The sequence below is a fragment of the Rhododendron vialii genome, chromosome 8a (assembly GCF_030253575.1).
Source record: "Rhododendron vialii isolate Sample 1 chromosome 8a, ASM3025357v1".
Taxonomy (NCBI): domain Eukaryota; kingdom Viridiplantae; phylum Streptophyta; class Magnoliopsida; order Ericales; family Ericaceae; genus Rhododendron; species Rhododendron vialii.
In genome coordinates this window covers 13,851,027-13,874,908 of record NC_080564.1, presented here as the reverse complement: position 1 = coordinate 13,874,908, position 23,882 = coordinate 13,851,027, and the positions used below count along the sequence as shown (strand labels likewise).

The 23,882-nt window shown below is 38.1% G+C and overlaps 2 protein-coding genes and 1 long non-coding RNA gene across 3 annotated transcripts; 1 reads left to right on the top strand and 2 right to left on the bottom strand.

The window, feature by feature from the left end:
- Positions 1-1,531: 1,531 nt before the first annotated feature.
- LOC131297912 (uncharacterized) lies at positions 1,532-5,356 on the top strand. The gene is made up of 2 exons (XR_009190400.1): positions 1,532-1,754; positions 5,087-5,356. It is a non-coding gene; the product is annotated as an uncharacterized LOC131297912 (long non-coding RNA).
- LOC131297911 (gamma carbonic anhydrase 1, mitochondrial-like) lies at positions 2,844-12,383 on the bottom strand. The gene is made up of 5 exons (XM_058323116.1): positions 11,961-12,383; positions 8,256-8,399; positions 4,454-4,579; positions 4,203-4,354; positions 2,844-3,272 (listed from the first exon to the last, which is right to left on the bottom strand). The coding sequence occupies exons 1-5, from the start codon at positions 12,073-12,075 to the stop codon at positions 2,994-2,996; spliced, it is 816 nt and encodes a 271-aa protein (XP_058179099.1). The 5' UTR covers positions 12,076-12,383; the 3' UTR covers positions 2,844-2,993.
- A 2,850-nt stretch (positions 12,384-15,233) lies between these two features.
- LOC131297910 (pheophytinase, chloroplastic) lies at positions 15,234-21,569 on the bottom strand. The gene is made up of 7 exons (XM_058323115.1): positions 21,243-21,569; positions 21,014-21,115; positions 19,125-19,263; positions 18,473-18,643; positions 16,783-17,023; positions 16,086-16,177; positions 15,234-15,684 (listed from the first exon to the last, which is right to left on the bottom strand). The coding sequence occupies exons 1-7, from the start codon at positions 21,340-21,342 to the stop codon at positions 15,411-15,413; spliced, it is 1,119 nt and encodes a 372-aa protein (XP_058179098.1). The 5' UTR covers positions 21,343-21,569; the 3' UTR covers positions 15,234-15,410.
- Between the last annotated feature and the right edge of the window lie 2,313 nt (positions 21,570-23,882).

The window sequence follows — 23,882 nt, the reverse complement described above, 5'->3', positions numbered from 1 at the left end:
TCGTCTATATGGTCACCAGAGGGAAGTCGTTAAAGAAATTCCACGATTTGGTGTGCACAGATTGCAAAGATAAATTTCAAGGATTGTGATAAAAAAAAAAACACAGATTGCATATGTTAATAAAAAAAAAATCAATCTGTGAAACACCAACCAAACCATGTGATTCCAGTGAACTACGTTTCGGTTCTAATTGTTGAAAAATGATTTACAAACTATAATTTTTAGTAAACTCTGTATTAAAGGTAAGTGGGACCCGCCAGGGGCTGACCCACGTGGAGGTACGTGGGGTCACATGCCCCCACGCATTTTTAAAAAAATTAAAAAATTAATATAAATTTGTAAAAGTTTCCGACATTGGTACTAATCAGTAGTGTGGTGGAGTGGTTATGTGTGCTGTGAAAAGCTCTAGGCAACTTGGGTTTGACTCACAGGTATGCCAATGCTTGTGTTTTTTTTTGTTTTTTTCTATTTTTGTTCTCTCTTTCCTTTATTTTTTATTTTTGTTCTGTCTCTTTTCTTTATTTTTTCATTTTTGTTCTACCTCTTTTCTTTATTTCTCCATTTTTGTTCTACCTCTTTTTTTTATTTCTCTATTTTTGTCCTATCTCTGTGTGTTTTTCTACCAATCCAAAATATTATGAAACTCAAATTACTAAATTCTTTAGTTTACTTTCTATTAATTTTACGGTTGCCACCGCAACAGTTGAAAGACTATTTTCAAACATGAAGATTATCAAAAATCGGTTGCGGAATAGAATGAGTGATCAATATTCGATTATTGAGCGATAATTTAGTGGTATATATACAGAGAAATATTTTTCAAAATTGTAAATAATAGGTGCCCCAAATATATGGAATTTCTGGGTCTGCCACTCCCGCACACCTTTTCAAGATGGGTTCAAGTGACAATGCATTCAGGTTCATGTGAAGACGAATATAATGTATTTGGTTGTCTAGGTTGGCTAAAACCATTGACAAATGAATTGGAAATCAAATCCCAAGTAGGCCACTTGATTTGTGTATCAAGTGGGTTTGTTCCACTTGGGTAAATTGAAAGCTTTTGGAGTGATATAGAAACCTTAACTTGGGATTTGATTTTGGCCCCAAAGGTATTCAAGTTTTGCAGAAGGACAGCTCATGAACACATTGGCTTCGATCCATTTACCACACGAACGCCGCTGTTCAACCAGCTATGTCAAGCCAAGTCGAGTTCGAGTTCGGATTATTATTAGATGAATATAAGCATATAGTTGCGTTCTTTTTAGTCAGACTTAATTGCGTCTCCTCGGTCGAACTTGTGAGACCCCAACCCAAAGTAGAATAATTATGTTGCAATTGTATTTTTGATTAAGTTAGTAATGATGATTAATTCGTGTTAATCACTTTTATAAGTTAAGTCGGTGAGAACAAGTTGCTGTTGGGACTTGGGGGAGAGAGAGAGACTTTTCTTTTCAAAAACAATTGCCGTTTCCTTTAGTTGCAAGTTTGCAATCATCAGGCTACCACCTTTTTTTTCTTTTTTTGCTCTAATCAGGGCAGGCTACCACCTGACTTGTCATTCTTTGTCTCTAAGACCAATGTGGACAATCCCTCACTACCTCCATCACCTAACTTCCCCCTCCTCCATATATCACCCATGTTCCCCTGGTTTCATTTTGTTCCCAGAGAGAGAGAGAGAGAGGAGGAGGAGGAGGAGGAGGAGGAGGAGGAAGCCCTGGTCGTTGTTTCTTCCACTGGTTTCCAAACATCCCAAGGTAACTTTGTTTTCCCTATCTTGTGTTTTCTTGCTTGTTTGAAGCATATTTAGCACCTAGAGGGTATTTATTGAACCCTACCATTGCTGGAGCTTCAAATTACCTTGAAAATCCATCATTTATATGTTGTTGTGTGCACCGGTCGTATTTTTGCTCCCATACTTAGTATTTTGGGCGTAATTTTCTCCTACGATGTTCGATTTACTAGAATCAAATTTGGTTGGACAGAGAATTCAGTTATCTGCAACTTTGTATGAAAACACCATATTTCCAATTCCGACGTTTTAAGGCCAAAATGGATTCGCAATCAGAGTTAAAAAAAAACTCAAAACACTTCCACCTCATCCTCCTTGTGCTCATGAACTCCCATGCTGTTAAAAACGCTTCAGACACTCATTATTAGATCCTAGGTCATGTCTTGATCCTTGTGCTCCTCACAAATTGAGGAGGCCGAGTGGTACCCTTAGCGTATCAGACATTCGTGTCCAGAGTTGCTGTATTTTGGTCTTCCATTATACATGCTACATGCTGAGTTGTGGTTTATTATCCTGCGTTTTCAATCCTACTCTTGTTGGGTATTATCCTGCTTTTTCTTATATTTATATATTAACTGCATTTTCTGGTTGGTCGAAAGAAATCCTACTCTCGTTAACCTCTTGAGATATTTTCAACATCTTTACAGCCCCTTTAGTTATTTTCTCAATTTATTCTGATTAAAAGCCTGTTCTAATATCCTCACTTTATTCTGGTTCATAAACAACTATTCTCTAATCTGCTATCGATGGTTAATTGGGAGAGAGGAAGAGTGGAGAGACCATGACTATCTTACTTGACCCACGAAATTCTAAAGTTCCACACTGAGGATTTTCCACTCATTTCATCTTAGAAGGACGTAGGCAATCAACTTAGTATCCCGTAATCGAAGACAATATTATTCCATGGGAAACTGTTTCCTCGGAATTGAGCTAATATAGATCCATCAACAAATCATTCTCTCTCAAGTATTATTCCCAGGACAAACAATCGTGTCCCTCCGTATCCCCTCTAAATTAATCCTGCAACAGAACAATGTCTCGAATAAAATACTCGTAACAAACACAAGTTAGAGTTTCTCATTAACCAAGAGAAGATTATTAGAAAAGCAAGGCAGCCGAGCCAATGTCCATAACAAAACAAAATGTCCTTCTTAACATGGAATCCCACAAGGGAGATAACCTAAGAGGGCAAAAAAATCTCAGTTTAGGAAGCCTTGGGTGCTTTGTCTGGTAAGATATTATCCGGAAGGATGAGCTCAGGTGGCGTTTCTCGAACAACACCCAACATTGAATCGTACTCTTCATCCCGATGAGCAAACTTCTTGCGGAGCACCTTCTCAAACTCAATCTCATCAAAGCTCTTAGCATTTTCAGCTGCGTGAACCTGTGCTAAGTTGATGTAGTTTGTGGCCGATTGGGAGATGAATGCAATCTCTTCTTCTGTAAGCTTCCTCAGGAACTTTGCAGGATTACCCCCCCACACCTGTGTTTAAACATATCAAATGATCAACTTATTTTCATTTTTATTTGGTTAGTAACAGGTTTTTTCAGTTCAAGATCCTAGTGAAGATAGTAACTCTACCCTAGAGGAAGGAATATTAACTTGCTTTGGCAAGTACAAGAACTGGTACATTGACCTAGCAGCGCAGCTGGATAAAAGAGTCTTTTAGGTCTCCTGAACCCTAGAATATACAAGAAAAATATCCATAGCAGTATCAACTGTTATTAACCCTAGCTGCATGCTGTAGCTACTCTTCCTCATTTAAGAATACAGTGAAAACTAGTGCGAGACGTAGAAGTAGGTATTCTTGTCGAATCACGCTAATCTTTGCTGCATTTTACTCGTGTGTTATCTTAATTCAGCTTCATGCTATTGTGTGCGTTTTTAGGTTTGTTGTTCAATGTATGGTTGAAAACATTTCAACAAATGAAGAGCCTAAGGTACAAGATTAGAAGTAGCTACCTAGATATTTATATGGTCCTACACTTGAGAAACTATACTGCTCAAAAGATTCACCCCAAACAATTCCCTTCCATACGATCCATCATGGATGGAAAAAAAAAAAAAAAAAGATGGAAGACATACGGATACCCAACCATGAGTGTTCCTATCCCAATTCCCAACACAGCAATCTACTCCCACACCCGAGTATTCCTATTACCAACTCCTGGCTGTGGAGAATCTGGAGTTTACTTGAACATAAACAGAAAGGCTCGTAGGAAGGTTCAACCTTTCCATGGATTCCAATGAAGAGTAATAACAATCGTACTACTATTTCCAAAATATTGAAACCAAGAATTGCTGTGATTAGCGGGAAAACAATTAAAGAACGTATTTGTCATGTAATTCCTCAGAATCCCACTGGGATCCTGAAAGAGATGAACAACTATCAATAGAGAAAGTATTACAAACCTCTCCACAAGGGATCCTAGTGTTCTGCCTCACAAGGGCTCCAGCAGCAACCATTCCATGTTTCTCGACAAATACCCCATCAAGCAAGGTTGCACCCATACCCACAAATGCCTCATCCTCAACAGTACATCCATGTAATACAGCACTATGACCTGTCCGGTCCAACTAGGATATCGTAAGCAACATGCAAAGCAGAAAACCACATCACAACCAGGTCTATATCAATCCAAACTTTAACAGCTGTCACTCACCAACAGTAACGTTGTCGCCGATTATAGTAGGTAAAACCTTTCCTGCTAGATTAGATTTGGCTACGTGAACAAGAGAATTATCTTGTATATTTGTTCCAGATCCAATGCTAATGCTGTTCACATCACCTGCAAACATGAACGAGCAAAAGTACTAACATATATGTGTATGCAAAGCCCAACCAGGAAGAAAATGAAATTCTTCCATTCATTCAATTAGTTATGCAACTTGACAACTTCGAAATAAACAAAAGAAAAAACACTTCAATACACTGCATCATCATCTCACAACTAGTCGTTCGTAGTTCCCCAAGTTTCATTGGCCTACAGGGCCTACACTTAAGATGCAAAAAGCAACATAGATTAGGAAAATACAAAGCACCGCAAGTGAAAAAGCCACCTCCTTGTTTCCCTTTCATGGCAACAAGCGCATTCATCCAATAAATGATTCATGAAGTAGAGACACTATCACATACGCAAATAGTCTTATGCAACACTATGCTTCATCAGAACACCTGCTGCCTTGACATTGGTTATCTCTTCTGATATCCGATTAAGCATTTATTTTTATTTTTTTTGCAATGAACTTTGTCTTTGCAAGGCCTACAACATGATGAGTTCACATTATCATTGTAGAACTGGAAGGGCAAAAGAAGTGAGGATTTATCGGAGAATGGAAGATAAGGGCATGTAAGGGAGCTGATTCCATCACATGAACCCACAAATTTAGATGAATTCAGGGACGCCTCTGTTTTGCTATTTTACCTTCTATTTGACTATGACATTATGAACAAATTCTCATAATTCTAGACTTAGATTGGAACAAGGCAACTATTGTCAGATCCTATTACAAAAAAAGACCAATTCTTGTATCAGAAAAATGTTGAATATGCTTGGCAAATCTCAGTCCTCTTTCTCCCTTACGGAACTAAAAAGATCATTGTTTTTTGACAAATTGAATTCGTTGTTTAGGATTATGGTAAAATTGAGTTTGTTGATGGTTGATTGCAGGCAATGGGTAAACCACAGTGTTTGCTTGGGAGGAGGTTGTTGATGGGGAAGCAACTGGAATGCAAAGAATAATGAGAAATTATATTTCTTCCCTTGTATTCTAAAATGAATTTCAATTTACCACTTGAGTAAAATTAAATTTCATTAACAACCTTACATCACCAAACGTGACGAATCTAGCCACTCAATTGAAAGGATAGCCAACTGAAGGGGACAAATGTCAGAATTAACCCAAAGTGTAGGGATTTTACTGTTACCATTTGAAGGGAAGAGGGCAAACTGAGACTGGGTGTAAAGTGCAGAGCTGCAAAACGAAATTTACCCTTTGTTGCTTTGTGATGAACCAATTCATTTAAACCCTTAAGTTGTTACAAAGGGTGTAACTTGATAATACATTAATTCACTTACTACACCTTCTCATGGGACCAGGCTCCCATACATACCCATGTGTGAGTAGAATCGTTGTATGGTAGGGGTGAGTTCCAAACATAGGACCTTCACCTACTCCAATACGTTACCAATCGGCTCATCTAAATGCTTAACTCGTAGTGCATATCCTTAACAATATCAACAAATAAGTTTCCATAAATGCACCTTTGTAGTCCATCAGAGTAAAGTCACCTTCATGTTATTGGATCTGCCTTCGTAAACTGTTGCATCCCATTTTGAGTAACTCACCAACTCCATCGTCTCATTGATAGTGGCTTCTTATGAATCAAACTACAAGGCATCCTAGAGCTTTCAAGCTCGAAGTAGTATCACCCTTTGGGGACTCATAATAGACAGTGTGGATAATTGGCTAGCATTAAGTGTTATCCCTGACCAGCATTCTAAAACCTGCAAGCAGAATTTTTATATTCTACCAAGGTTCCATTGGATATTTCCACCCAACGTTCACCTTTCACATTACCGACAAGCATAACTTCCCAGGATATCCTAGTGCTTAACGGTTATAGTACATTGTCACTTTAATTCAATTTGTTATTCCAGGAGATCAAGGGTGAGAAGGAAAGCAAGTTAAACAGAACCCATCCTTATCTTTTAATCAGCAAAGCACAAGCCATCTTTTGAGAGAGTAAAATTAGAGGCATCTACTTCGTATGCACTAACTAGCATAACGCCTCTTCATCTGTTCATTTTATTTTCAGTTCCTAAACATTGTCTTTCTTCAACAATACAATCCAACCAAAGCAATTAAGTAAGTTCACATGTTAATATGTGGCAAAAGCTGAAAATGCATAAAGTGAGCTTGGTCATTGGTGACATTACTTTATGAAACAGTATAATCATGGAGTAAGGCTAGCTCTCCATGTTATTCCGGTTCACAGCTGCTGATCCAATAGGATCAAATTGGTTTTGACCATCACTTGTAGAGAACAATGGAACCGTGTTTGTCTGTGACTGAATTATGGCGTCGGTTATATGCCCAACAATACTAATTGGGATTTTCTTGCTATTCAACATTACAATTGGATGCATAGCTGCTAGTTGGAGGCTTGGAGCTATTAATCCGAGTCCTGATAGTATTTTCTATATTCGTTAATCCAAACAATACATGAGGGAACCATTACCAGCCAGTAGCCAGGGAGGATACCTAGCAGCTACTGAAATATGCTCTCAAGCGGATCAAGGCCCATATGACATTTACTCTGCATTTCAGCTACACAGGTGCAGAAGGTCAATGATCAATGCTTTCTTAAGTTTAGACCTCAACAAGATCTACCAATTTTATTTCCTCGTCTGCAAGGTTTATAAGCAAGCAGGAACAAGAATATTATTGTAAAAGAATCATCAGGTTCTGCCACGCAGTTACTACTTACTAGTCTTTCTCTAGAGGCAACAGTAACACAAATGATCACACTAGAAAAGAAAAGTTTTAACCAAGGATCAATCGTATTCCTTTTTCAAGGAAACAAAAGGAGTATAAGATTCATTTGCGTTGGTAAGATTAGCACCACTAATATCAGTAGCTACATCAATTAGAGAGACACTACTGAAAAGGCAGCCTGTTAATTTCTCCATAGCTTATGTTGCTGAAACACTACAAGCTGGCAAAATAAGCTATGCAGCATAACTTCTACAGAAGTACATTGCAGGAGTGGGTCCAAAAGGCCCTGCCTTGTAGGGATTCCTCATCACCAAAAAACAACTATCCCATCTGTGTAGCACTGACAGGGAAATGGCACACAACATGGACACAGACACTCCGACAAGTAAATTTCCGAGAAATGGAAGACATGACACTCTGAGGGGACACGTTAATCATTTCCTATATATTGTCATTATACAATGAATGTTTTAATGGGGATAGTGAGAAACACACACAGAAGATGAAGAAGAACAACAAATTGTCAAAATAAGACACAAGTTTAACATGACCATAATCAAATAAATGTTGTAAGCAATAGTAAAACACACACACAGATTCAATAAAATAAGATACAAGAATCGTTTAAAAAAATGTTTCTATAACTGCATTTTTATGCCGAAGTGACCAAAAGGTGTCCTGTGTTGTCCCCCCATAGTGTCCGAAATCCGTCATATGTTATCTGATATGTCAGAATCTAGTTCCAGCCTTAAATTTAGCATGACCAGCATGGAGGTAACAAGCACAATCAACTAGCTAAAACTGTACGATAAGAAACTAAAGACAACAAAGCATGTGTTTCGGTGCATTAGAAGGAGAAACATAACACGAAGGAATTCAACAGCTCAACTTGGCTGAAAGCAAGAGAGAGAACATGCAGAAATTTCAACAATAAAAAAACAAGGAATTGATTCAGGTGCAGCTTACCTCTGAGAACACATCCATACCAAATAGAAGAACCTCGTCCAACCAGAACATCTCCAATAATAGAAGCACTAGGGGCCACAAACGCATTCTTATCAACGACAGGAGCCTTGTCAAATATGTTCATCAGGGTCCGGTGCCTAGACACTGAATCAGAGTAAGCATTAACGCATAAGTAGAATGCTGAGGATGGTAAAAAGAAAGTTCAGTTCATAAGAACCAAATAGTTGATCTTTAAGAGAAAATAACTGACATAATTCAAGACATGCAAATAATGGTGAATACTGTCAAAAGGATTTCAAAAAGACACAGAACCTAATAAGCACGAAGACACCTATTAAGATGTTGTGCCTGTGTCCATTCATACAGGTGCTGGATACCAAATATGAGAAAATATTAAAGTAGAAGTAGATGCTGAGGATGGTGCATAGAAAGTTCAATTCATATAAAACAAATAATTGAATTTGACAGAAAATAGCAGAGGTAATCCAAGACATGCAAACAATGGTGAATAATGCCAAAAGGATTTCAAAAAAACAACAGAACCTAATAACCTGAACACACTCATTAAGGTGACACGTCTGTGTCCATCATACAAGTGCTGATACAGTATATACGTAAAAATATGTGACGACTGACGAACAAGCATCAAAACCTCTACACTAATTTATCTACTATTGTAGAAACTCAGTGATTTAAATACGCGAGGCGAGGCGAGCGTTTAAAAAAAAGAAATATAGACTACATAAATGACCAATATTCACTTCTACCATCAAAACAAGAATAAACATCACCATATTGCATAATAACCAACAATCCAACATACGAAATACTAGTAAAATATGTAAAATACGCTCATAAAACTAAGGGAAACTGAAGGCTCAGGACGTGTTTTGATAATTAATATCCTCCAAGGACATGCTAAGAACAATTATTAATGCTGAAAATGTCATTGGCGAGTATTAATTATCAAAACATGTCATTGGCCGTCATTTTCCCTAAAACTAATACACAGTATACGTACAGACTTTTGTAACATACATATATTGTTATAGTTATACATATAATACGAGAGAGAAGGAGAGATACATGTCATTGGCCGTCATTTTCCCTAAAACTAATACACAGTATACGTACAGACTTTTGTAACGTACATATATTGTTATAGTTATACATATAATACGAGAGAGAAGGAGAGATCGAGACAGGGTGTGAGTGAGAGGAGAAGAGAAACAACGAGAGACGATCAGCTGCACTCGCCGAACTCTGGCAAGCTCTCTCTGATGACGGCGACCATAAGACCCACAAAAACCCACGATCGAAGCTTATCCAGTCAACGTCGGACCACGAAAACCCACAAAACCCAATACCCAGTGTTCGAAATCACTTATTAGTGTTCAAATCGATGCCCAAAGGTTCGAAAGAGAGTTTTATCCAGTCAACGTCGGACCACGAAAACCCACAAAACCCAATACCCAGTGTTCGAAATCACTTATTAGTGTTCAAATCGATGCCCAAAGGTTCGAAAGAGAGTTTTCAGCCTTGAACAGTTCGAAATATGACAGATCGGAGTTTGAAATACCTCTGAACTTCGTACACAGACTTTGTCGAGTACAAACGAAGTCACCGGTGGCCTGAAAATGCCCGAAGGTGGTCAGCGAGGACAGGGGTTGGGTCGTTGGAGGTCGTTGGACGTCTGGGGGTGGTCGCCGACGACTGGGCTTGGTCGACGGTGGTCGCCGACGCCTCGTCGCGCTTTTTACGTCGCCTCATGCTTCACGACTAGGCGAGGTTTTACCGACTAGTCGCTCGCCTCCTCTAAGCTCGACTCGCCTCACACCCCTGAGGCGTTGTAGTGTCGCCGCGCGCCTCGCCTCGCCTCGCCTAGGCGGTCACCTAGGTGCGCTTTTTCAATCACTGTAGAAATTCAAACAACTTTCTGAGGCATGCAACACGCATATCTATTACCTAAATGCGTGAGATGCATCGGGAGTCTTGTGACAAGTTTGAAAAAAAAATGGAGGCCAAAGAACATAAAAGCAAATGGGACTCTATAAATAGGGATCCCCCTCCGCTAAATCTTTCCTATTCAAAAAGTACACTTCTACAACTTCCAATATAATTGTCTGTTGTCGAAATTTTTGAAAGCAAGAGGTGATGATTTTCTATCACCACCTCTTTTCTCACACACGAGCTGAAGTAACTAAGGGCAATGCAACAATAAAAATAGAAACTAAACTATTGATGCAATTCTCATGAACTACAAATTCTCAATTCTACTTAGAAAGAGAAAATTTAACCTCTAAATCTGACTCCACATCTGTTTTCAAAGCCATTGAAAATGATTTCAGGGATAGAGTTAGCTCTTCGGATGTTGAAGAGAATTCATGGAGAGAGTCTGCCAGACTGCAGTATTTCCTTTTCATATTTTCTGTTTCGCGTCCCTATTGTTGGGGGGTTTTGGTTGTGCCTTCAAGGGCTTGTCCCTGTATAGTCTTGTTGCTTTTGTTTCTTGAAGAATTTGTAACTCCAATGGAAAAGATGGAAAATTTTGATATGACTCAAAACATAGCAACCATAGTTGAACGTCACTCGATCATTGTCTCGATGCCATGTGCTTATAAAAATGGACTTTTTGTACTACTTACGTTGGGTATCTATCTCCTCCAACATTGTCGCTAATTTTTAATTCATGTAATGTAACTTTCTTTTTCTTTTGTTTTGTTTAAGATGAGGGAGGGCTGGCCTTATTAGGATTGGAGGATAGTGAGACCTGATATTCTTTTCCCAGTTGTACATCAAGGAAGAGCATGTAAAGTGTTCTTCCTAACAAAATATCTTTTCAATATATCTTATAATATTTCAGTTACGGCCCTGATTCACGGTCCTGATTCACAGGGGTGAGCAAAGAATTGTCCAAACTACAAAACTGAGCCGATCCAACCGAACCCAAAAGCTTACGGACGGTTTTAAGATTGTAGATTGTTGAATGCGGGTCTTCTGAGTTCAAAAATGACATTTGTTGGATAGATGGTGGTGTCCTTTACAAAACCCATTTCAACACATATAGATTTATACCTTTGTTGCTTTAACTTGGCAATTTGCTATTTGACAACCAAATTACCTAATCTCCTGAAAGGTCAAACCCTTGTCACTTGCTAGCAAAACACAAAAAAGAGTACTCTCTTACTTCATCTTACAAGCTGGCTTCCAAAAAATTTAGCTCTCTCTCTCTCTCTTTATGCCAGAAAAAAAGAAAAAAAAACTGAGCTTAAAGCTAAAGATAATAACACACAAATTCAGTAAGACAAATTCATTTTTTCACGTCCCTGTCCGCACGCAGATTTCCATTTTTCTGGCCTGCTGCATTGGGCCAGTTGAACTCAAGCAAGTTCTTAGAATGTATGGACCAACTATGATAGCTTTGTCTAATAACCAATTCACAACATCTATACATCGATCAGTACACATGTATATCCATTGGTATCGATACATACGACATTCATGAGAAACAGCCACGAGTTGCCGAATGGAGCACGACGAGAACAGATTCTATCACAGGCCATTAGCTCACCGATACGACCTAAAAAGTATTTCTTCGAACATGTAATGATCAAATCATAGGTTGCTAAAACAGCTAAATTGCATTTCTAGGGTTTGCAAACGATGTGAATGTGCGGAGATAAAATGAGGAGGGGAGAAACGTACACTGTTCCTGGAAGTAGTGGTTGCCTTGGAGGCGGCAGCCGAGGCGATCCATGGCTTGGCCGGTTTCCCGGATCCAAAATCCGACGGTGTAGATTGCTCTACCTAATGTTCCCATTCTCTTCCTCTTCTTTCAAACGCTGCTTTTCGAAATCAGACTGATATGTGTGTGTGTGTGTGTGTGTGAGAGAGAGAGAGAGAGAGAGAGAGAGAGAGAGAGAGAGATTGGGGCTGTTTTTTGAGGGGGAATCGATTTATGGGGTAGGAGATTTTTCACTCTTGAGACTTGAGAGCTTGAGTGAGGAGAGGAGACCACAAAGAAATCGCCAGCTGCTGGTGAACGGGGCGTCGTTTGCAAACGGTAATTTTTCCTTGTTAGTTAAACCCTCGGAAAGTCAAAACTTGTGGGTATTGGACTATTGGTAAATCTTGGAGACGGGAGTTTTTTTTCACAAAAATAAAAAGAGCTGTGCTACATGCACAGCAGCTGTGCACAGAGTTCATTTTCTCCCGCCTCGTGTCGCACAAAGATGATTGGAGCCGTTCATTTTGTTCAAAATATGTCGTTTAAAGTCCTTGTAAAAAATGAGCTTCGTTCGATATCGTTAGAGGCGTTAACAAAACACCCAAAATCACTTCAGAATTTAAGCCTAAATTCTGAAGTGCTTAAATTCTGAAGTGATTTTGGGTGTTTTGTTAACGCCTCTAACGATATCGAACGAAGCTCATTTTTTACAGGGACCGTAAACGACATATTTTGAACAAAATGAGCGGCTCCGATCATCTTTGTGCGACCCGAGGCGAGAGAAAATGGACTCTGTGCACAGCTGCTGTGCACAACTTGCTGTGCACGTAGCTTTTCTGAAATAAAAAATAGTGACAGTGTCAAAATTGTTTTTGTTGATGCCAAAACTCCAATGCATAAAAGTTTTGTACATTGCACAAGCTACAAGTCTTTTGTGCACTAGAATTTTTGCACTAATAACAGTTTTGGTATTATTATTTCCCAAAAAAATTTTAAATATCTATCCTCAGATCTCATCCTCCATAAATATTCATCTCGGTCATTCTGAACAATTATGTTTTCATCCCGTTTTTAAATAATCCCAATATTGCCCTTTGTTAGATAGATACATTGACTATTATATGCTCCCTTCATCCCAAATGGATGTCAAATTTTTATATCTGTGTTAATTTCAATTCCTTATATCTTTCAATATGGATCTCAAAAAATATGCAATAAGAATCTTGTTTGATAGTTTTTGACTAGTTTTATTATACAAAGTTTTCAAACTCATAAAAAACATTATAGATTAAAAGATATAAGCGATGAAAAATGACTTCCAAAAATTGTCATCCTTTTTTAGACGGAGGGAGTATATAATATATGTATACATAGGCAAGGTTTTTTCGGACTAAAATCATTTATCCTCCGACCCCCTCTCTAAAACTTCCGAAATGGTTGAGCGGCAAGTAGCGAGAGCGCGACGGCTAGAACTGGAGCGGGATTTCGAGTGGGTTGGGCGACTAGGACCTATAGTCCTTGAATGTTTGGCTCTTATGGTATAGCCCAAGCTTGAATAAGCAGGGGAGGTCCTAAAGAGGATGCAATGGGGACCTAGGACTCTGCATAATTCCCAATATTCTTTCGTATTATACTAATTTTCAGGTTCATTAAAAAAAAATTCTATGGGATTGGCCCTAGCAAGTCCCTTGAATGAAATTTTTTTCTTAAAATTTCTCTATTTGAGGGGTAAAAAATTGTAAAATTTTAATTTATCAATATTTTTTAGATTGTGTGTATGAAATTAAACAGTGACTAGACACATACACACGATATCATCCCTTCTTTGGATCTCACAAGTAGCAATATAGTTATAAAATATATATTTTTATTAGAAATATGAAAATACACGTGATTCAAGCTCCTACTAGACAGAAATCTTGTGTCCACCACTGTGAATAAGGTCACAGTAATCTTGAGATCACAATAGATTTTGTCATAGAGCTTCCAATAAAGATCGGTATATTGACGGATTGCTTTTGTCTTTGATTTCATGAGGCCGAGTAGAGAATGAGTCTTAAGGTGTGTTCCACAAACTAAAATAAGTACTCATTTTCAAATACTCCTAAGTACTAATATTTCGGGTTGCGATCGGCTCTTTACAATCACACCTCTCAAATCACCCAAGTGACCTTGGCTAGTTTAAGCCCTTCGCTGCCTTCTATAACTTCCATTCAATAACAGTAAATGGGATCATTAACGATGCTGGTTTTATTTTTTAGACAAGAATCTCATTAGATTGCTTTCAAATTTGCTGAGTTATACTGGATAAAAAAATTCCTCTGTTCCACCTTTTCAGGTATTCCATACCAAATGCTCCTGTTGCGGTGTTTGTTTTAACGTTCTTCTCTGTGCTGGATTGGTAACTGGTTTCTGCCTAATTCTGTTGTTTTACTGGAGTGTTCTATTCATTTGCACTACAAAGCGTCAAATTCAACCCTGGTCAAGCACAAATTTTTAAATTTTGATACTTGAAAGCGGGTGAGTAATAATTGGCACAATATCTCTATATTGATCTGTGCCTGTCCCTGTTATTTTTCTCCTTATCTGTGTTTTAAGATTGTTGTTTAACCTAACAAATCTTCCTCTTTTAATAATCACAAACTATGTTGGCAAGAAGTTTGCTGGAAGCAGCAGTTCATGACATGGTTGAATCTCCATTATCCCTGTTGTGAGCAGCCCTGCAGAAAACTCTTCAACTTTTCAATATGCCTTCAACTTTTGACAAGTGCATATGACAAATATTTCACCTTGTTGTGGGATTGCAGATCTCTTTTACAGAATTACTTGTTTCCTATCCTTCTCCTCAGGTTCAGCAGGGTAGATGTAACTTGCAATTATGGACACGGTATTGCTGCAATTGTATCGCCCCGATCTGGTGCTATTGTTTTACTGATTCTCTTGATCTTCTTGGTTACTGCTGAAAACCTTCTGCTTGGCCTTCGTCCCAAATAGCCCAGCAGGGCTGAGTTTGAAGTTGATCCCCTTTTCTTCCACAACCATGGTGTCGTCTCTTTCCTTTATAATCAAACTGGAAGGAAGATACGGCACTATTCTTCTTTCTCTTTTTCTCTCTTTTTCTTACTACTCACCCCTTACCATTTCTTTCCCTTCACAAATCTTCCACAAAACCCAATATCAAAACAACCCTAATTTCGCATATGGATAAGCATTAATTCTCAATAGGTATGACAAATATTTGCTAAGGCTGCTCACAGAATGCTGGAGTATAATTCTCATTGCCAACAACATGCTTGAGAATAACTGTCATTGCCCAAGTCTAGTTTCGATCCACATGCACGGTGTTCTGTGATCACTGAATGTGCAATTTTTACAAGTAAAACCTCAACGTGTACCTCAGCGTAAGATTAAATGAAATTGGGACATGTTCACAGTGGCAGGGCAGTGGATGCCGAATTCAAAGTAGACAACCAATCTAGTAATGCTTTATTGGCAAGCTCTGGAACTTCATCATGTGGGCAGTGCCCAGCCTGTAAGTTAACAATTGACGTGTTTGGGTAGAACTCTTTTATCCGAATGGCCTTGGCAGGACCCACCCAAGGGTCCAAGTCACCCCAAAGCAACAACAGTGGGCAAGAGAGTTTGCTCAACACACTGTCAAGTGTGTACTTGCTCTGGTTCAACATAAACCGTGTCATTAATCTGCAGATAACCAATAAGACGCATCATACATTGTCGACACAGGACGGTAAAAAATTGAGTCTATGCGGGGTCAAGAACATGCCCCCAGAATCAAGATTGTCAATACTCTCAGGCAGCAGTATATGGAAATTTAACCAGCAGTTGGTATGACCAAACAGGCCCTAGCACTTAATTTCCTAACCATTAACAGGGTTCCAAAACAACAAACAAACACAAGAGGGGGCAGGCAGAACCTTGGGAAAATCTCTCTACTGAAGTGATCAGCAGATGTTCAACACTTCCATTGTGAAAGAAAGCAAGTTGGACTTGGTGAAGTGAAGTTTTCCCCTCTGGGGAAACTTTCTTTTTTTTTTAAAAAGTCAATGGAACATCACAACACAACTACAAGCCCACAGATATACCTGTAATACACTTCTCCTGCATTGGGGTCATCTGCTGGTCTTGTTATTGATTCCACAAGATAGTCGTCCACGTTGGAAGTGTTTTTGTACACCTAAAAAAAAGGTTTATACTTGTCATTCGCATGACAAATAAAGTCATTGAAAAAATACTAGGAGACCAAGACCAAACATTGTGCCTTCAGGAAGCTCAAAAATAAGAAAACTAAGCTAACTTCGTGAAGAAAAATCTAAGTTAATTTGCAGCAGGATGGAAGATGGAGAAAAATATCCTTTTCATTTGGCACCGTGGTTTACAAGCATCAGCCATTCAACCAGAACTGAATGACCCACTCGAGTGCTCCCCACCTAAAGACCTATTACAGTTGTCAGAACTAAACAATCTCACAACTGTAATGTCTATCATTTAAAAGGGGAGAATTATGAAGATCTGTCTTGGTTGGACCACTGAAGCCATACTTGTACAGAACGGTGGTTCAGCTGATCTAGAGCAATTTGTTTTCCACATTTACGATGCTCAAAGCAATGATAACACAATCCACTATTTAGGTTCACACCATCTATTGGTACATAAAGGGGGGGAAAAACTTGGTCCTTCAAATTTCTACATGGATCATTTCTAAGATTCTGCAACTCTTGCTACACTTCATATAAAGACAGGAAAGAAGCTCAGGTTCAATTGAGGAAGTCTTGGGCATACACTCTTTAGAACAGATTCAATACGAGTTGGCTGCTTGGCTTGCCAGAACAAAAATCCGAGAACTACACGTTGGAAAATTGTTTTCAGCGGCTTTAGAATAACCCTCTGTAGAATCGTTTCTTCAGGTTCAGTGGTTTCAGCATTTGCATTTCCAAATTGTCCTGCAGAGTTTAATAATGCAACTCCAACAACTTGCTCAGGCAACTCAGAAGCTGTCACCAATGCTGTGAATCCTCCAAGGCTGAACATTACCATGGAGCCGTCAATTTAAACCAAATCAAGAGATAATTTGCAAGTCTGCAACATACTTGGGATGGTAAGATAACTACAGTCTAACAGAAGTTTGCTTAATCTTTTGAACCCTAAGAATTTCGTGTTCTGAAATTGCTATAACAATACTAGGAGCCCATATTTCTATTCCGTGTTTTTTATAAAGTAAATGTACCTTATGAAATGGCAATTGATTAGGCTAGCTGCACGTGGTGAAGGCCAACAATTAAAAGCTAGTGGTGGTACAATTACATAGTGATGACAAAATGAGGATAAGTAAATGCAGCAAAGGTACAATTATTTTCTCCCGTGCCTAGGATGTCGCAAAAAAGGCCCTAGAAGATGTGGAGAAGTAGACAAGGATCTGCATAGCTGAATAAATACACCTACAAGAAGTCTTTTCTTGAGGTGACTAATGTCTCCGGTGCTTGCTTATTTAACAACCCAATAAAGTAGCATCCAGTGACAACTTGGTCCAAAATTTTTACCCCCTTATCTTAACCAAACTAAGCTTTATATCCCAACCAATTGGTGTCGGCTATATCCTTGCCTTATCTTCTCAGTAAGAAATACAGTACCAATGATAGTAAATAAACGTAAAACTTGGAATATCAGTCAGCTATGCTAGCTTGAATGTAATGAATTCTGGATGTTTACTGTCTTCATTAGGAGAACTAACTTCAAGATCTTCTTTTCCCCCTTATGGGTAGAAAATGAATCTCTTCACTTATGTAAATGAGGTTCAAGGGCTCAGATGTTCTGACATACTATAAATTTCAAGAATTCAGATGGAGGATTTCCAATCACATTATCTTAGTATATAAGTAGTTCCAGTTATGCACACAGATACATTTCTCGCCCCAAATTGAAAATATAAAGGTAGACTTTCGCAAAAAGTAAAATGAAAAGAAGGGGAATGTATTAATTTACAGCAAACCACGTAAATTAATACATTCCATTATCAAAGCCTAACCTTTAATGTTGTTTGTAAAAGGAAACTCTTTCACAGCTTGAGCTTTTAGTGCATCACCAAGCAATAGCGTCTCCCTGTTGGTTAAACTGACCCATACAAGCATGCATACAATAGCGTGCACACACATACATAAAGACAAAATGTTCACACCTTTTTGTGGTTCCACAGTTTTAAGTAAAAGGGTGATAGGACAAGTTACATACATTTGAAACAGGCACACACATACCATTCTTTCACCTATCTATGATATATTCACTAAATGAGAAATGAAGACTGAAAAGATGAATAAAAGTTTATGTTTTGGTTACTGTAAAAGACATCAACTTTCATTCCATGAACCTCACAAATTGAATAGGCAATCCCAAGTTGCAATCACCATCCATAAAACTTGCTCATTTTGCTACATGCATGGAAAAGATGATGGTCAATTGATTACGAATTACTTGCCTGTTACCAACTAGAATTGCTGGTTCTTTAACTATCTCCTTTAAGAAATCCACGACCTGATCTCTCCACACCAAGGCATCATACTCAATAAGTGCTTTGTCACTCCAGCCAAAGCCTAGTAAGTCTACAGCATAAACTTTGTATTTTTTAGCCAATTCTGGTATATTGTACCTAAAAAAAGTGAACAGAGAAAGAACTTCAGGATGAAGTTAGGTAATAAGATTTGCATAAAAATGCAACTAAACAGCATACTTATCTAGCTTCAAAAGGCAATTGAAAGCATATCCAACTAGCAACTTTTCACAGTAACATATATCAGAATTTAAATAAAAAGATGGGTACATGAATCACTTAATCCACTAGGCTCTAGTCCCTTAAATTGGGCAACAATGTGATGATCATTAAAACTAAAATTAGGTGAGAGTGGAATATAACATAGTAGTGGGAGCAAGTGCATCATCCACTTCTAATTCAAACTATAATCAACATCATCAATGTGAGATTGGAATCTTCTCACATTTTAGATATCTAGCATGCAAGGATGAATGAAATTAATTTAGTTGGAAGATCTTGAAATGGCTTGTTTATGTGATCATTTTAAACATGAACAGACACAGGAGAGAGAGAGAGAGAGAGAGAGAGAGAGAGAGACCTCCAATGAAATGCTGAAGCACCAAAGCCATGAATAAGAACAATTGGAAACCCTTCTCCTTGTTGTACATAATGTATTTTGTGACCTCTCCACATCCAAAAATCATAACCCTCAGGCCTGAACGGTAGTCTCTCCAAACCTGTAAGATTATCAATTAAACCAAGATCCCCATGGCAAGCAACTCATCTTCAGAAACTTGGCCAAAACCAGTAGTACCAGACAGATCAAACTACAGAAAACATTTCAAGCTACAATTATAAGTACACAGGTTTGGACTATGAGAGAGAGATTTGTGGCTTTGGCAAGTTCGTGTATTATCCTGGTAATTTTAGCAACAGTGTCAATGTGGTTTACCTCAAACACATGAGACAACTATGTATGCCTAGCATATTTGAAGCTTTCAATATTTCATACTCTACAAAGTGCCATCAAGGTGCATAATTTAATTGGCTGCATCTTAATTTAGTGTAGACAATATCTCCCTCTAATTGGTCAGTACTTTTGCTTATAACTTACAAGAACCTCAAAATTGCATTTGCACACAAAAAAGATATATCAGTCTCGCCAGGAAATTATTTAGTCAGACTGTTGTAACGAACAGGGATGTCACAATAATGCATTCTCCGTAACTTGACTGGTAAAAGAAGAAATCTCCCGTAACAATCAAGTATATGTTCAAGCTGTTTCGCTTCATAACTTAATATGTTTAGCTTTCTAGCAAGGCACCTACCTGAAAACCATGTGACAAGGAAGCACCCTCCAACTTGGATGAAAGCAGGATCTTAAGACTACTAGAACTAGGTTGGGCTGTGGTGACTATACTCAATATTGTAGCTAACAAAGCTGGCGCACACAAATGCCTTCAAGTTTCCACATTTTATGCTTTCACGCTTTCTCAAAGGATTTTGAAAACTTCGTGCGGAGGAGGAACTAATTGAGAACTTTTGATTGGTGGAAAAACTTCGAATTTCCTTTCATGCATGTACATAATTTGCTGACCCAATTAAAGGAAAAGACTGCCAAAAAGAACCATTAAATTGGGACACAGGGAGAAACATACGATACAACTCTTGTAGTTTTGGTGGGAAACAAATCTTATACAAACATGCTTTTCTCTCTATCGTGACATATCTTTTTCCATAGACTACTATAATTGACATAGGTAACAATATTCTGACAAAACAAATATGATTTGGGAACCATCCATCAATTACTTTATGATAATCGAACACTTGGATCGATCTTTTTATTTATTTTGGTAAAACTTCTTTCAATATAAATTATGCCTAAAATGTAGTTTTAGTAGGCCTATTCGACATAAATGCATCCCTAACTTTAAACAACATTTTGGGCTAAGGGGCTGCAAGGTCTACAATAGGCCTATTCGACATAAATGCAGCCCTAACTTTAAACAACATTTTGGGCTCAGGGGCTGCATTGTAGACCTTGCCCCAAGGTCTACCCTGCCACTAGCACCATCATTTTTTGGGGGGTTGTAACCAAACACAAGAAGCGAAATTCCACGAAGACATTTTCTGCCGAAACAAATAGTGCCTTGTAGCAATTAGGTGGTAATAATTGGGAATAATTAGTCATCCGCAATAAAGTTCACAAAATAGCAACGGATACCAACTTATGCTCCGACAGGTCCGCTCGACAACATGATACGCCAGATTAGCCATTAATATGAACATTTGAATTCCATATTACAACTTTTTCCCATAACTAACGGTGTCCTGGCCAGCACATGCGCAACTTAGACTAATCCCAACCAATCCCCCGTCCACTAGTAGGGACCCATTTAAACAAGTCTGACTAATCCCCATCTTATTACTGCAACCTTTGCTTATCCAAATGCATAAACAAGTCGGATAAAGACGTAAACTAACCTTTAGCAGGTTCAGCTACCAAAGAGGAGGGCATGACTGAAGCTCCGGTAGCAACAATCCCTTTGAGCCCAAAGTCCCTTCTATTCATTTCGCACTTGCTTCCTACAAACAGAGCCACACACACAGAGAGAGAGAGAGAGAGAGAGAGAGAGAGAGAGAGAGATATGTCCATGGTAAGCATAATTCAGTTCAAAGATTGACAAGAATGATACTCGGGAATTGAACTTACTATGATGATGAACCTTGACTGGGGCGATAAACCTGGTTCCGATGGTGTTCAACAGCTCCGTTCTTGCCGTATGATATACTGTCGCGCAAGAAGTCGGCATCGGAATCGCCAAAAACCCTACCCTGCAAACCCTGGACAATGCTCGGGACCGAGAACGACGAAAAATAAGAATCACCAATTCACCATTGCTGAATAGGAGATTTTTAGCGTCTCGACTTGGAGCTACGTATTTGTCTGTGTGGTTTAAGGCGTTTCAGCCCGGTGGTGGATTTCGAGCCGTTCCCGGCAATTTTGATTTTTTCCATTTCTGGTTATTTCTACTTTTTTTTCCCCTGAACTAACTCAAATTATGTTTATATCGTCCCTAAACTCTTAAACCGATCTATTCCATCCCTAAGTATGATACTCAGGCCTCGTTCTAGAAACCTTCTAAAAAAATAAGCAGTTTATTTTACATTTTTAAACTCAAAAATAATGTAAATGAAAAATAATTTTTCAATTTTTTTTAATCGTATAAAAGATCTCAATAAGATCTTTCAAACAAGATCCATAGTGCATATTTTTATATTTCAATAAGCCCCTCATTTTTTTACCTTGAAATTGCCTTCTTAAAAAAAGGGAGCTTTTTTTGAGTTCTGGAACCCACCCTCAGTTGCAATTGAGTCAAACATATAATTTATCACCAAATTAACGGTTTCCGTGGTCATCATTTAGCCCGAAGGCCCGTAGTCCGCCCAAAACCTTGCCTAGCCCGAGCCCGTTCAACGGGTGGGCCCAACTCGAAGTTTCCATGGGCCGAGTTTGGGCCTGTGAATTTTTACTCAGCCCGCCCGTGAGCCTGCCTATGATACCCGCCCCCAAGACCAGTTCAATAGCCCAAAAATTAGTGGCCTTTGGATCATACCCATTCATTCCCTATGCTGTTGAAGATTAAGCATATGCAGCTTTACTGTATGTCATTCCCATTCAAATATTCCAAGGCAAAAAAAAATAAAAAATAGAATGTTTGAATGTTATATTTATTGTTTAATCATTATCCTTTTCTATTCTGGGACAATAATTAGGGGTGTAGCATTTACCAAAAAAAAAACTAGAGGTGTAATTTTTTCACGCAAACTTTTTAAGTTTCCTTTTTTCCACCGTTCTTTTCAAAATTTGTATGGCCCGGCCATGAACCTGCCCATGAGCCCACCCAAACTTTGGTCCGCAAGCCTGGCAATTGGGCTAGCCCGTGGGTGGGTTTGGGCTTCAACTTAAGAAATACAGCTCAGCCCACCCGGCCTACAAAAAGAAGTTTAATTTATTAGTTTGTGGTATGTGACTCGTTTATGAAAACACAAAAAGTATTTTCATAAAATAGAGTTATGTTATGAATTGATTATTATATGTTAAAAGTAATTTTCTTAAATGATATATTTATGGGAAAATTATTCAAACGGTCCCTGTAGTTTGGTCTTTGTGTCACTTTGGTTCCTATAGTTTTAATTGGCTCGATTTTAACCCTGGAGTTTTGATTTTGTGCAAATTAAGTACAATCACTAACTTCCATTTCCTCCTACTAACGGAACCAATTGTGCAAATTGCACTTGACCCCCTGTGATTTGCACTTGGTATAAATTTCCCCTTATTCATTTAGAAACTTCAACACAACCCATAGTGATTTTGTATATTAAAGTGAGTCACTACATGCGTTAATGACAATTTATTTATTCTACTTTTGTTAGTTTTGAGTCAAATATTTCTTGAATTATTTATTCGTCTTGACTAGAGGAACGTAAAATGTAAAAAGTTGTATTTGACTTCTCTAAGTAGCTAAGTACAGATATAAGCCAACATATATTCGGAAAGTTTTGTCTTGTCTCAATCCCACTGTCGGAAATTACTCTTGCATCTCGTTGTCAACTTCTTCCGAAACCACCATATCAAAAGCTCACAAAACCATGAAGTGGTGCTAACAAAGAACTATATACTATAGTTTATCAGAACAAAAAATTGGATTAAATCTCAAACTATCAACATTCATTTTTTGTTCTGATTAATTTTTCTTAATCCAATTTTTTTAGGTTATTAATAGTCTCAACAAGAGGAATGAAAAAAAGTAAAAAATTATGTCCAAAATCCTAAAAAAAGTTCACTAACGAAAAAAATAATACAATACAGACATAAATATGTATGTATTTATAAACTCTAGTATATAGTTCTTTGTTAGCACCACTTCACGGTTTTGTGAGCTTTTGATATGGTGGTTTTGGAAGAAGTTGACAATGAGATGCAAGAGTGATTTCCGACAGTGGGATTGAGACATGACAAAACTTCCCGAATATATGTTGGTTCATATTTGTACTTAGCGACTTAGAGAAGTCAAATACAACTTTTTACATTTTACGTTCCTTTGATCAAGACGAATAAATAATTCAAGAAAGATTTGACTTAAAACTAACAAAAGTAGAATAAATAACTTGTCATTAACGCATGTAACGATTCACTTTAATATACAAAATCATAGAGGGTCAAGTGCAATTTGCACAATTGATTCCGTTAGTAGGAGGAAATGGAGGTTAGTGATTGTACTTAATTGGCAAAAAATCAAAACTATAGTACATGGTTAAAATCGAGCTAATTGAAACTATAGGGATCAAA